The 14724-nt window shown below is 49.4% G+C and overlaps 1 protein-coding gene across 4 annotated transcripts in view; it reads left to right on the top strand.

Moving 5' to 3' along the window:
- The first annotated feature begins 359 nt into the window (after positions 1-359).
- Positions 360-14724, top strand: part of Nup214 (nucleoporin 214kDa) — an 83274-nt gene continuing 68909 nt past the window's right edge. For all 4 annotated transcript variants that reach the window (XM_005408354.2, XM_005408355.2, XM_005408358.2 and 1 more), the window contains exons 1-11: positions 360-538; positions 3918-4113; positions 4695-4846; positions 5621-5819; positions 6454-6524; positions 8189-8252; positions 8655-8758; positions 9869-9975; positions 10521-10587; positions 13326-13452; positions 14428-14589. In XM_005408354.2, the coding sequence (XP_005408411.1) occupies positions 494-538; positions 3918-4113; positions 4695-4846; positions 5621-5819; positions 6454-6524; positions 8189-8252; positions 8655-8758; positions 9869-9975; positions 10521-10587; positions 13326-13452; positions 14428-14589 (1294 nt within the window). In that variant the 5' untranslated portion in view covers positions 360-493. The remainder of the gene's footprint in view (positions 539-3917; positions 4114-4694; positions 4847-5620; positions 5820-6453; positions 6525-8188; positions 8253-8654; positions 8759-9868; positions 9976-10520; positions 10588-13325; positions 13453-14427; positions 14590-14724) is intronic.

A 14724-nucleotide genomic window follows, 5' to 3' on the forward strand; every position in this document is an offset into this window, starting at 1 on the left:
CTATTCATTTTCTAGAGTTCCCTCCCCACCCCCGCAAAACCAAAAGCTGTCCGGAGAAAGTGTTTAAGTTCCTAACATCTCTGAGTCGGAAGCTCCTAATAGCTCTGCATCTAAGAGTTACATTACTGTGAGGCTTCCAGGCAACTAGCAACCAGAGCCTAAGCATGCGCGGTGAAACAAATGAAACCAACAGAAACCCCCCCAGCTGGGTGGGAGAGAGCGCAGGCGCATCGGCCCCAAGGGCACGCCCCTTTCTCGGGCGGACCAATGGGGGCTCGCAGCCAGGAGGGCGCGCAACTTCAGAAGACCTTGAGGCTTCCCTCCAGTAGCCCCGTGACAGGGACTCCTGACGTCACCAAAGCGCGCCGGAAGTGCGCGTCTGCCGCGCGCGGCTCGCGCCGAGGGGAGGAAATTGGCTTCCGAGCGGCCTGGGTTCTGTGGGCAAGGCCGCGGGTGGCAGCGGCCTCTGCTTCCATAAACTGAGGACGGCGCGATGGGAGACGAGATGGATGCCATGATCCCGGAGCGAGAGATGAAGGTCAGAGACTGGCTGAGGCCTCCCTTCGTTAGACTCGGTGTCCCGCCGGAACGGAGGAACGCGGGTGGCCGCTGCCCCGCCTCTCGCTTGAACAGTTTACCGCGTAGTGAGTTGCCGCCTGCGCAGCCCTGCGCCGTGCCCCCGGCAGGAACGCGTCCCCGAATTCCGCTTCCCCGCCTGTCGGTGGTCTCTAGCTCGCCTCTTGAGTTACCCCAGGTCCTTGCGTGTGGTAGCCGCCCCAGTGGTAATAATTGAGCGCTTTTTGCGTGCCAGGCGCTGTGGTGATCATCACAGCGACCCGAGGAAGTGGTCGTTAATAGGAGCAGATCGAAGCTCTGAAAGTAATTCATCCTAAGTCGCGTGTCACAGGAGGGTAGAAGTCTAGTATACGACTTCTTTCTCATCCTGACTGTACTGCTTCTGTAAGGTGGTTCAGACTTACCCAAAGTAGAACCAGGAAGGGTCATCCGACCTGCAAAATTCGTAGCTGATTGGGCTGGGAACGTGATTTTCGCCCCGGGAATCAGTCTAAAGTCAGGGAACTAAAGGGAAGGTCACTGGTGGTAACACGAGATAACTCCCGGGATGGCGCGTTTCATAGCTCTTAGGCGTGTTTTGACAGAATGATGGTACAGACAGCGAGCTATTCTAAGCAGAAAGCTGAAAGGGAGTAAGTTGCAGCAAGATTTAAGCATTTGTATGAACAGCAAATCACTGAAGTGTGCATTAAGGGGATAGTGAGCCACTCCATATCCAGAACAGTGATGGCTTCTTCCTTGAGCTTTGCTGCCTGTTTGCAGCCACCTGATGGGCGTGTGTCCTGTTCCTCAGATGCACTGGGGTAGAAAGAAGAAAGGCTTCAGAACCACAGACGAAAGCGAATAGTCTCCCTTTGAGTTACTGTGGTAGGAAGAGTTGTTCTGTTCCTCTTCATCCCACTGACCCTCTGCACTCACATGACTGAGACCAAGTAGGGCAGAGTGGAGATTATCACAATAAAAATTGTAAAAGACCAAAGCTAAGTGTAGTGGTGCATGTCTGTAATCCCAGCACTCTGGGAGGCAGAGGCAGGAAGATTGCAAGTTTGAGCCCAGCCTGGTCCATATAGTGAGACCCTGTCTCAAAATAAATAAAGGACTGGGGATGTAGCTCAGTTTGAAAGCCCTGGGTTTAATTCCCTGTACAACAACAACAACAAAAATTTTTATTCTGCTTCTCTATGAAACCATAGTATGATCTTACCTGGAAAGCTGTGCAAATTGTGTGTTTTGTGTGTGTGTGTTTGTTCAGTTGTTCATTCCTGGGCATTGTACTCAGGGAGTGCTGAGCTACATCCCAGCTCTTTTTAGTTTAGTTTAGTTAGCTTTTTCTTGAGACAGAATCTCCCAGGCTAGCCTCAAACTTGGGGTCCTCCTACCTTAGTCTTAGCTGGGGTTCCAGGCATGCGCAGCTATTCCAGCAGGCTGTGTGAATCTTTGCCCACTGCAGGCAGTTGGAATTAAGATTATTTCAGCAGCTCTCTTAGCAGATATGCATGAAACATGGAATGCAAGGAAGATACTATGTGAGATGTGCTAGGGATCCCATATGAACCATACAATCCTAGTGTACAAAAATAAAAGCCAGAAAGGCTGTGCGTCTGTTTTTTACACTTTTGGAATGGAAGTGCAAAGCAGATTCACATTCTTTTCACTAAGACCTTGACCTGAAAATGGGTTTAGGACTGAAGGAAAGAAAAAGATCACAACCATACCTAGTAGTTTCACAAAGTAATGGGTAGGGTTAGGGAACATTTTTGCCAAGAGACGGTATGGACTGAAAATAATCTTTGAAAATGTACAGATACATCTGTGGAAGACTGGGGGAAGGCATTGGCAGAATGCCAGGGAAAGCTTCCAGGCCACTCATGTCTAACAGGAACATGAAAATTAAGGAAATGAAAACTGAAAATAGGGGCAAGACTGGCGGTGGCTGTGGCGGAGACTATGGCCCTCTGTGAAGAGAAACCAGACGTTGTGAGGAGAGGCTGCAGAACAGATGGGAAAGCCATGCGTGGCCTTGTTGCGTGTATTAAGGGGCTTGGCCTTGTGTTTTTATTTACAGTGGTACTACCTCGGTTCATGAATTTAATCCTTTCCCCGGTTCTGGCCACAAACCAAATTGGTCGTGAGCCAAATCAGATTTCCCCATAAAGTCAACACTGAACCCCACCATTGAATTTGACTTCAAGAAATGATTTCATAACTCCACCTGCTCTGAGGTACCACTGCGTTTGTTTGAGACAAGGTCACACTGTGTAGCCCAGACCGATCTCAGACTCAATCCTGGCTTAGCTTCCAGAGTGCTCGGATTCTAGGTGTAGACCACGACGACCAGCAGACATTCTTTAATTTGTTATGTTTTTGTCTTTTTGAGACAAGGTCTCACTATGCAGTTCAGGCTGGCCTTGAGCTCACTTTGTAGCCCAGACTGGCCTTGAACTTGGAACGATCCCCCCGCCCCTTTTTTTTTCGGTCTTTTTGTGACAGGGTCTCACTATGCAGTTCAGTTTGGACTGGCCTTGAGCTCACTTTGTAGCCCAGGCTGGCCTTGAATTCACAACTATCCTTGATCCTCCTGCCTCAGCCTCCTGAGTGCTGGGATTACAGGCAGGATTACAGGCTTGTGCTACCACACCTGACATTTTTTGTTTGTTTGTTTAATAGGTTTTGAGTGCTCAGGATTAACTGTCCTTTTCTGTGATGGAATTTTGAACAGCTGATAGAAGAAAGCCAGTTCTTGCTATTTGATTATCTTTTCTGTGGTTGTTTCAATACATATTTGTTGAGTACCACACTGGGAGTTACGTCTTGCAGTTCAGTTGGGTGATGCTTTCAATATTTATGTATGTATGTATGTATGTATGTCTTTGAGACAGGGTTTCACTTGGGGGCCCAGGCTGGTCTCGAAATTGCAGCGATTTCCTGCCTCAGTCTCCCCAGTGCTGGGATTACAGACGTGCGCCAGCACGCCTGGCTGCTTAAAGTATTTAACAGTAATTTATTAAGCACTACACTGGTTCATGAGATAGGAAAGATTATAAATGATGACATGTAGCTGTGTGGTGATTCAGACCATACAACTAAGAATTCAGAAAAGGAAAAGACCAGTGTAGGCTAGATTAGGCAAGATGGCCTTTGTAGATTTTTTTCCATTTATTTCATTGAATAAATATTAATGAGTACTGCAGTAGGCATCACAAATACAGAATGTCTCAGACAGCTAAGACAGTCATTGCCATCAAGGTAATAAATTTGTTATCTTGGAGTTAGGTCTACTGAAGTATAGGGACAGACACGATTTAATGTTCTGTTTTCCTCAAATTGATCTTGCAAAACAGGATTTTCAGTTTAGAGCACTGAAGAAAGTGAGGCTCTTCGACTCCCCTGAGGAGCTGCCCAAAGAACGCTCCAACCTGCTCGCCATATCCAACAAGTACGGGCTGCTCTTTGCTGGTGGAGCCAGTGGGCTGCAGGTGTTGTCTACTAAAAACCTGCTCATTCAAAACAAACCTGGAGATGATCCCAATAAAGTAGGTGAGTCCCTTGATTTGTGTTGCAGAGCGGAGAGGGCTGTGCAAAATGCGCCCTCCACAGGAAGTCACTCTGATGCTAACGCTAAAACTACCTGGGGCCCAAGATGGACCCCAGGAGGCCGGGTTCCCGGCAGCACACTGGAAGCTTTTCTAGGTTTTCTCTTTGGTCCTTTATACTTCTCTGAGGAGTTGTTCCTTTGAACATAGAGCAAAGAACTTTTATTTTTGCTCAGTTGGGCTTGGGCTATGGCTGTTTCGAAGAAAAGTTTTATTACATTTCTTAGTTGGCCCAGCAGTGCCATCCAAACAGATGTGCACTGTTCAGAGCATTATAGCAAAGTGTTTTCAGCAAGGGCAGCAGCCCTGGTTGTGTGGGGAGCAGTCCCTGAGGTCATTATGTACCTGTAATGCACTCTTACATATCTGTAAGAAAGTTAAGATTTAGTAGTGTAACTAGTTATCAGGGTGTGTGTCTATGTAGATTTAAAACTTGTTCCACATTGTTAGGTAAAGGAGGTTGGCTTGGTGCGGAGAGCATGCCATTCTTCCTGCTTTGCCTTTTCTCCCCCCATGTTTCCATAGTTGATAAGGTCCAGAGCTTGCTCGTTCCTATGAAATTCCCAGTGCATCACCTGGCCCTGAGCTGCGACAACCTCACGCTGTCGGTGTGCATGGCGTCTGGGGAATATGGCTCCATCATCGCTTTTTTTGACGTGCGCACCTTCTCAAACGAGGTAAACACCAAGAAACCGCAATGTCAGCATGGGAACCTACGAGAGTTGCTTATGTGGAATTACTACTTAGAGGTTCTTCACTTGACCCTTGAAGGCTTTTTCTAAATTAAAATGTAGGCTAAAGAAAGAGCCCTTAACTATAGACTCCTACATCTTTGAGAGAGAGCACTTCAAGGAAGAGTTCCTAACCGCACCTGGTTCAAGGTGCTCTGTTTCACTTGTACCCAGGACAGCCAGCCAGGAGGCTTAAGTGACCTGCCAGCCCCAAGGGTTAAAATGCAGTGTCAGAAGCCCCACGTTTTCTTCCTCTGGCGTCTGAATGCAGGGTTCCCCCTCCTGTTCTGTAGTTTCCGATTGAGAATTGTCGATTATATCGAGTATTTTTATGTCTTGTCCTTGCTCATGCCTCCCTTAGCCTCACATAGTAGATGCGATTTTCTTCATCTTACGTTTGGAAAGACAGGCTTCAGGTGCTAAGTGACTGCCCGAGGTCCCAACACTATTAAGAAGCAGAACCAAGACTTTTATGTTGTGCCTGCCACATTTTGATTATTTTGCATTTATACATTCCCCTGCCCTCCAGCTAGAATAATTGCTTGCCATTTTCAGAGTTCCTTTGAAATCTTCTGTAACAAGTAGATTGCTGTGTAGAGCCAGATCTCTTTTTCATGTTAATGGAGGAGTGAACTCTGATTTAAGAGGACTTGTATCTTTTGGGTACTAAATGTCTGTGTGTTTAGTAATTATCTTGCTTTTATGTATTTATTTTCAAAGGCTAAACAGCAGAAGCGCCCATTTGCGTATCACAAGCTTTCGAAGGATGCCGGAGGCATGGTGATCGATATGAAGTGGAATCCCACCGTCCCCTCCATGGTGGCAGTTTGTCTGGCCGATGGCAGTATTGCTGTCCTACAAGTCACAGATGCGGTGAAAGTGTGTGCCACTCTTCCTTCCACGGTGGCAGTAACATCCGGTGGGTAATAAAGGCTTTCACTCCATAACATATAGTAATGGCGATCTATTTAAAAATTCATTTCTGCAAGTAAAAGTGGATGGTTTTTGTTATGTGTGGGTTTTTTTAAATTAGAAATGGAGCGTATTCTTTATTTCCACAGTTAATGTCCTTGAAGTCAAACAGCATACATGAATTAATTTGAATGTGCTTGGGTTATCTGGGGAGAGAAATACTTTGGCACAGCTGGTTAAGAACTGGTTTCTGAGAATAATTGCTTTTGGATCTGAAAGAGTTGTCCTGCTAAAGTCTTTTGTACCTTTGTGGGAAGGCATTACAAATAACAAATAGGAATAGGAGAACGATTTCTTGATACGTGAAAACTTTGTCTGTCCTCCTTTTCTCAACTAGAGACTAGTTTTCTGTGCTCTGTGGCTTTCTGGACAGCACTTACTGGAAAAGCACGCTGAGCTTGCTTCAGCACCCCAGGGGGAGTCCTGACTGCCTCGCATGGTTAGAGTGATCGCACCATTTTTTGACCTGTTGGGCATGGTGACCCCGCAGTCCTCCATGGACTGACAGAAACAGCCTCAGTGAATGTGTAGCTATTCCATGTCCCTCCGCATCTAACCGGCTGCTTTCTCTTCTTGCGCAGTGTGCTGGAGCCCCAAGGGAAAGCAGCTGGCAGTGGGAAAGCAGAACGGAACCGTGGTCCAGTATCTTCCTGTAAGTTCTTGCCTCAGCCTTCAGAACTTCTCTTACTGAAGTTACCTGCTGATTTGGGCAGTGGTTTGGGAGCACCTTGGTTGCTCTTTTCTGTTAAAAAGTAGTTTATCTGAGGTGGCGCACACCTGTAATCCCAGCATTTGGGAGGCAGAGGCAGGAGGATCATTGTGAGGTCAAGCAAGTGAGTCCAGTTTGGGCTACATAGCAAGACCTTGTGTCAAACAAAACAAAACAAAAAGTAGTTTATCTGAGTTCAATTTCTGGTACTGTCAAATATATATATATATATGTACGCACACGTGTATGTAATAAAATATAGTACAGCATAATATGTAATGTAGTATAATAATTTATGCTTATTGCAGTAAACCTCCTAGTAATTGGAGAAGAGAGAGGCAATCTTCCTTCTTCTCCTTGTCCCCCTTCCAGCGGCGCCCACTGTGCTCTTTAGCAGGGGCCGTTCCGCACTGCTCTCAGGGTTTGTCTGAGTAGTCTGTGTCTTATTTTTGTTTGGCTTTGGAACCATAGTGGAATCACATTCTCCACACTGGTTCCTCCTCTTCACATTTCTAGTCCATTCTGTGAAAGCAGAGCTTGAGAGGGGAAGAAGTTGGGGAGCAAGCTGTTACCACATGCAGACTCCCTCTGTGTTAAACTCCAGTGTGTGTCTTTTATTGGAACCCTTCTTCCAAGGTTCACTTCCTGCCACTGCAGGCAACAGCGAGACAGTCCTGTTGTTGCATGCGTGTTCTGTGGTCCTCAGCCTGACGCTCCAGAGAGAGAACATTCCCAAATACTCTGTGATGTAAATTGACTCCCAAAAAACCCACACATCTGCCCAAGTGTGGATGTAATGGAAGTGTTCGCAGGCTGCCAGGGCCTGTGCTATGCCTTCCTCCTTCAGACTGCTCTCTGGGGAGTTAGATGACAAAAGAGGTGTACAAGTTGTTTCTTATTTGTCGCATTAAGAAAATTTTTATTGGAGACAGGTCTTGCCGTGTTGCCTGGGCTAGCCTCCAGCCCTGGGGCTCAGGTGATCCCCCGCCTCAGGCTCCCCAGCAGCTAGGGCTGCAGGCACCACCACCACGATGCCTGGCTTATTCTTGTTGTGCCACAGTATGGTACATTCTTTCTTGAGGAGCATTAGCCTCAAAAAAGATGCGACTGGCTTAATTTTGCCGCTTTTCTTTTTTTTTGTTTTTTTGTTTGTTTCCGGTACTGGGAAACGAACTCAGAACTTCACACTTGCCAGGCAGGTGCTGTGCCGCTGAGCTAAATCCCCAGCTCCTTTTGCTGCTTTTCTGATTGCATACTTGTATAACTTACGGAGGCCTTTCTTCCAGTCGCTGCATGTTCCTTCTCTTCATAGCTGCGTAGTAGGCCCCTTTGTACATGTGCCACAGTCGATCAGTTCCATCAGCGCTAGGAGTTCTGCTACCACGAATGCAGTCGGACTGAACATCCTTGGCACGTTCCTGTGAACGCTCTATGAGCATTTCTCCAAGATAGAAAGGGCCTAGGGGTAGACAGGCTTGTGTCTTGGTTCAGTCTCTTTGACTAGGGAGATGGAACAGGTAGCTTCAAAGGGAACAGCTTGGATTTGACAGAGTCTTATTGATTTAGGGATTGTTTCATTGACACTTTTGTTTGCAAATCTCTTCCAGACTTTACAGGAAAAAAAAGTGATTCCCTGTCCTCCATTTTATGAGGCGGATCATCCCGTGAGAGGTAACGCTGCTTTTCTTACTGTGACGAACCTCCATATCAGCTGGGGGGCATCAGTGTCCCCTCACACGCAGTGCCACTGCTCAGCACTGCTGAGGTCAGTGTGACGATGACCCTTTGGAGACCCTGTGTCTCCTGGTACATAACTTGAAGTGGATCTCAGTCTTTACTAGAAATTTCAGCGTCCACTCTTAAGGGAAGCGATTACTTTGAGTTTGGGCTCCTTGAACTGTGAATTTTACTTAGTGAAAGCTGGACCTTTGCTAATGCTACAGAACTTTGATTTTTTACCGCAGTATGCTAATCTGATAGCATAGAGTGGCCACGCCTGGCATAAGCTGCTTTCTGCCAGCCTGGTACCTATGGTCTGATCCCCTGCTGAGCGGAGTGCGTGTGTGCTTTCAGTGCTGGATGTGCTGTGGATCGGGACCTATGTCTTCACCATCGTCTATGCCGCTGCGGATGGAACCTTGGAGACGTCTCCAGAGGTGGTGATGGCGCTGCTTCCGGTACGTGCAAGGATGGGCCGCCTTGTTTGTTGGGACTAGAGCAGTGTGCTAGTACAGGTTGAGACCTGGGCTCAGCCTCCCTACTCATCAGCAGTGACAATGCAGGTTCAGGGGACAGTTTCAGCAGTGCACCCAGGGCCTGGGGACTAAAATTAGGGCATCTCCATGAGACGCGGTCAGAGGGTTAGTCATGAGGTAAAAGCATATGTTGAATCTTGCTTCTCCTCAAGCTATAAGTGACTAAGTCTTGGTTAACTTGATAAGAAATTTTAGAAAAGGAAGCGATCACTCTGACTTTTAAAATTCCTTTATTTGTTTATTGATATGCATGTGGCACGTGAGGCCTTGCTTTAAAGCTGAGAGTGCAGAGGTGACCAAAGCAGAGTCCCCACCTTTGCAGACGAGGCAGCTGCTGGCCCTGCCAGCTGGAGGTGTGATGGGAATGGAGAGAAGGAGGCAGACGGGCGGGCAGCAAAGGCCTCTGAGGAGAAGCCTTGGAGCAGAGCCAAGTGGAGAGGGAGGGGCTTGTGTGTGTGTGTGTGTGTGTGTGTGTGTGTGTGTGTGCTGGGGATTGAACCCAGCACCTTCACACTGAGCCACATCCTCATCCCTTCTTATTTTTTATTTTGAGACAGGGTCTCCCCAGATCAGTAAGTTGCTCAGGCCGGGCTCGAACTTGTGATTCTCCTGCCTCAGCCTCCTGAATAGCTGGGATTGTAGGTGTGCACCACCGCTCCTGGCTCGGGGTAGTATTAGCACTAGCATGGAGATCACTGGAGAGATGCTAAATGTGGATCATTCCGCTTCACAGTCAGAACAGGCTGCAGTAACTTGGTGGGCTCTTTGTACACTGAGGAGACTGAGCAGCAGAGAGGCAGTGATCTGACGGTGGGCGTCCCGTGGTCCTAAAGTGACAGAACAGAGTTGGAATGCGCTCAGTTGGTGGCCAGCTTTTCTGTACCTTGCACTCCTCCGTCCCGCTGTTGTCTCATCCCTGCATTTGTGTAGGAGTAAACCATCTCCTAAACATTAAGACTCTGTCTTTGTGATTGACTGTCGCATTCGAGGAAAATTGTGCCTGAGACATTTTTGTTGCTCTGCTCGTTGTAGAAAAAGGAAGAGAAGCATCCGGAGATCTTTGTGAACTTTATGGAGCCCTGCTACGGCAGCTGTGCGGAGAGGCAGCACCATTACTACCTCAGCTATGTCGAGGAGTGGTGAGCAGCGCTTTCCTCTGTCATGGTCAGGTCACCCTTTTGGTCCTGGCCACATTCAGGGACTTTCTCTGCTTCCCCAGTTTTGAGATGTTTAGGTTAGATAGGTTTGCGTTCATCTGAACATCCAGTTTTCTCAGTAAGCCCAGTGATGGCTTGTGAAAATACTGATGTTCAAAGAACGTAGTCAGAGCTTCTGAATCTGGGCATGGTGGCACACCCCCACACTCTCAGCACTGCAGGGGCTGAGGCCCCAGGGGCTGAGTTTTAGGCCAGTTGCCCTTGGAAGCTAGATTACCTGAAGCACCATACCCCTGATGAGGCCTGTGGGCTTTGGGGCGGGGACTGGGTTCTGTCCATCCTACCTGTGTCTTCACTGAGCTAGGCAGTAGGCGGGCTCCTCCAGGGTTTAGACCCTGCCCTCCTTCCAGGAGCTGGGTGGGGAGCTCCCTCCTCCTGGCCACATGCAGGAGGTCCACAGGTGTCACCTTTGGCCACCCTGGGTCAGAGCAATCAGTGTGTTCAACCCCTCTGCTCTCATTCGTCAGGGACTTAGTGCTGGCGGCATCTGCAGCTTCAACAGAAGTCAGCATCCTTGCTCGGCAAAGTGACCAGGTGCGTTTCCCTTCTCGTTCCTACACCATGAGATGACTTCTTCGAGAGAAAGCTTCTGGAGGGAATGAGCTGCGTGGTGAAAAAGATTAAGATGGGGTCCAACTCTGACCCTTCTTGCCGCGTTTCTGGGGGGAGAGCAAAGTCTCGATGACAAAGCACCTCGGACCAGACAGCCTGGGTGTTACACTGAGAGGCATGGAGTAACATATAGTTCAGTATTCTTAAAAAAAATCCCACGAACCGGGTATGGTGATGCACCCCTGTCATCCCAGCATTTGGGAGGCTGAGGCAGGAAGATTGCCGTGAGATCAAGGGCAGCTACATAGTGAGCTAAAGCCCAGCCTGAGCTACATAGCGAGATACTGTCTCAAACAAACAAACACACATCCCTGTGTTCCCTAAGACCCATGCATAATCTGTGGAAACATGCAGAACTAGTAAGCAACCTCCAGACCTGTACTCAGATACGTGGGAGGCTTTCCCTGGGATTTTCTGTTGTACCGTCTTCATTGTTTTTCCTTTTCCTTTACCTGCTCCTTCTACACAGTTAGCTGTAGCCCACTCAGTTATAGAAGGGAAACACAGCAGGACAAAGCATGATTTGTCAGAAATACAGATGTCCCAACTTAGGATGGGGATGCAGCCCAGCATACCTGCAGGCAGTGGAGAGTACCGTAAGTCGAACCTGCAGTTAGTGCACCCGCCCTGCCACAAGGCACAGGTTCTGGCACAGGGTGCTGTGGAGGACAGTTGTCCGTTCCCCCGGGTGGCCAGCTGGCGGAGTAGTGGCTTGCTGTCACTGCCCACCGTGGTGAGTGTATCAAGCAGCCTGTTGCCAGCCTGAGGAGAGACCCAGGTTCCGTGTGATGTGTGCTTTCCACCCAAGGCAGGCTGCCCCCTCCATCTTCGTACTGAAGAATCTCCAGTTGAACCATGAGACATGAGTGACCACCTGCACTTTCTGTTTGGCTTTAAAAACCCATGAAAGGAAAGGGCCAGGGCACGAGTGCCTTCCCCGTGTCAGCATCTACCGGGACAGGTGGGCTGAGGCAGACTGGCCGTGCAGGTACAGATTCTGTAGGGCAGCCCCAGGGCAGGGGCCGTACAAAGGAAGCCTTTTCCTTTTAAAACTGCATTGGGTTTCAGAGTTTTGTGTGCCCTTGTGAGTGTAGGAACCAAGTCCTTTCACTCCCTATGCGCAGGTGCTTTGTGCCCCTTTAGCCTCCCAACATTTACCGAGCACCACGTGGGTGGCAGAGTGGCCCCCGGGCTGTCTGGGACAGGCACTTTATAGTCAGTAGCTAGAGGTTGGCAACTTTAGGGCTGTCTTACATTGGCTTCGCTTACAATCTCATTAGCACAAGCATTTTATACATTCACATGTTAAAGTGGGCTTTTATTTTTACCTTTTGTCAAAATTATGTATATACATTTAAAAATCAAATAGTAGAGAAAGGCTTATAAAAACAGAATGAGGCCGGGCATGTTGGCACATGCCTGTGCTGTAATCCCAGCACTCGGGAGGCTGAGGCAGGAGGATCATTGTGAGTTTGAGACCAGCCTGGGCTACAAAGTGAGCTCAAGGCCAGGCTGAACTGCATAGTGAGACCCTGTCTCAAAAAAAAACAAAAACAAACCAGAGTCATTCGCCCCACCCATCCTGCCCCAGCCCATGGAGTGGACCATTTTTATTTTCAAACAATTTCTTACCCTGGCTGAGGGTTTATCCCTGAAGAATAATCTCCTTAGCCTGCCATGGTGGTGCACCCCCATGATCCCAGCCCTCTGGAGGGCTGAGGCAGAAAGATCACAAGCTCGATCCCAGCCTGGGCAGTTTAACCACTTGGTGAGGCTGTATCTCAAAAATGAAAAAACAGGCTAGGGCATAGCCCTGGGCTTAATCCCCAGTACTGCAGAAAAACAAAAGCAAGCCAAGACAGAAGAACAGTCTGTCTATCACTGTTAGGGTTAGGCCTGTTGACTGTGGCAGGTGAGATGTCTCTCACGTGCAGCCCCGGAACCCCTCCTGCTCGGAGTTACAGCATTGTTTTCATGTCATTGCTTCATAACTGTAAGTGACTTGTCGCCGTCATTTTGGTGGCCACTGTTGCTCTTCGCTTCCTGCCGTTGCTCCTGCCGTTCTCTCCCGTCTGTAGTGCCGAGCTGTAGCCTCCATGTCTGTTGTGATGGCCGAGTCCTCCTTGTTGCTCTCTGGAGTCTTTCGAAACTGAACCGTTTTACTTGTGCCAGTGTGGCCTGTGTCTCTTGCCCCTTGGCTAAGCCAAGTAGTGCGAGTGCAGCCTACCACCCACGTCGCACTTCTCTTGCTGTTTACTCATTGCACTGTTTCCCCATGACTCACATTGCCCGGTTCTGCCTAACACAGAGAGCTTAGTGGTTTGAAAACTCAGGACTCCTTCTTTGGAAGGGAAAGAGCCCAGCCCAGCCGCGCAGACCTGAGCACCTGGGCAGAGACTGTAGGCTCCTCACGGGATGCGGGGCAAGGAGCTGACCGGTTCACAAGGCAGGGCCTTTATTCACGATGGAAAGGTAGAGAAGTTGGTTTTGGCTTGCTGAGGTTCTTGAGGCCTTCAGTCTGGCTTCCCATGTGTCAGAGCCCCGCAGCCAACACATAAAGCTGAACCGAGTGAGGCAGTTTTTTTCTCTGCTGCTAGGAGGAACCAACCCAAAACTAACCAACATGCACTTTGTTTCTTCTGCTCCTTTTTTTCTTGCAGATTAATTGGGAATCTTGGCTCCTGGAGGACTCCAGTCGAGCTGAGTTACCTGTGACAGACAGGAGTGATGACTCCCTGCCCGTGGGGGTGGCCGTTGACTATACCAACCAGGTGGAGGTTGCCCTGAGTGAGTGTCACTGGTGTGGGTGCAGAGTGCCCTCTGCTTAGTGGTGGTTCATGTTGAAAGGCAGTCAGGCATGTGGGTCTGCTCCTCGGGCACATTGCACTATGTGACACTGTGGTGACGCTGTGACGTGAACGAGCACTCACTTGTAAGTTTGCACCTGGGCCTGTGTGCACACATGCACATCTGCTGGCTTTGGAGTCTGGTTGAGGTAGAACAGCTGGGTCTCAGAGCATGGTTTCTTCGCCATTCCAGGCCCCCAGTGACCTCCTGGGGGAGAGTTGCCCTTTCCTGGGGCTGCACAGAGATACTGGGCTGGGCACGGATTGGGAACTGGAGACTCTGACTCCACGGTTTGCACCGTGGGCCTGGCTGTGTGTGCTGAGGTGCCTTGCCCCTGCTTGGAACAGTGCGGTGCTGCTGTCAGTGAACCATGAAAGTACCGCAGGAGAAGGAGTTTGCCCACGGGTGCCCTCGTGTGGAGAGCTGTCCCCTGGGGCAGCTGAAGTCCCTCGTGCCTGCCCTGGCCTGGCAGGCGTTTGGTCTCAGCAGCTCATTTCCTGTGATTCTCTTGAAATCTCAATTGGGACTGAGCTGTGAATGAACACAGCGTAGCGTGACTTACGTGTCTGTGGTCCTGTGCATTTTCCAAATAGTTCAGCCTGTCTCCTTTCTACCACACCCAGTGCTCCCCAGAGCCCCGTCTTGCCAGAGGTGCCAGACCTGCCTCCTGGGCACCGAGATTGGGAACCCAGAGGGAGCCTAGGAGAGGAGGGGTGCTCACATGCGCGGCAGGAGGGTAGACACCTGCTAGCAACCCACTGGGGTTCTTATCGAGCGGCTGATGCGCGCCAGGCCGCCAGACTGCCCCTGAACACAGCTGGCGCAACTGAGAGGCCCCGCCGATGCCCTTGTGGTTCAGGACCAGCCCTTCCACTGACATGGCTCTTTGTTCACCATGGGTTTCTTTTTTCGCAGACGATGAGAAGACCCTCCCTCCTGCTCCAGTTCTCCTGTTACTTTCAACAGATGGCGTGCTTTGTCCGTTTTATATGATCAATCAGAATCCCGGGGCAAGATCTGTCATCAGGAGCCCGGAGCGGCTCTCACTAGAAGGCGAGCGACAGCCCAAGTCTTCAGGTCTGTAGTTCCCTGGGCTTACACAGAACAGTCTCCAAGGACGCTGAGGACACAGGTGGTGGCTGTGATCCTCATCTGACCAGTCTGCCTGCCTGAACGTGGGCTGGCCTATGTGGTCTTTTTTTTATGAGGAAA

The sequence above is a fragment of the Chinchilla lanigera genome, unplaced genomic scaffold (assembly GCF_000276665.1).
Source record: "Chinchilla lanigera isolate Chin_1 unplaced genomic scaffold, ChiLan1.0 scaffold00112, whole genome shotgun sequence".
Classification (NCBI taxonomy): Eukaryota; Metazoa; Chordata; class Mammalia; order Rodentia; family Chinchillidae; genus Chinchilla; species Chinchilla lanigera.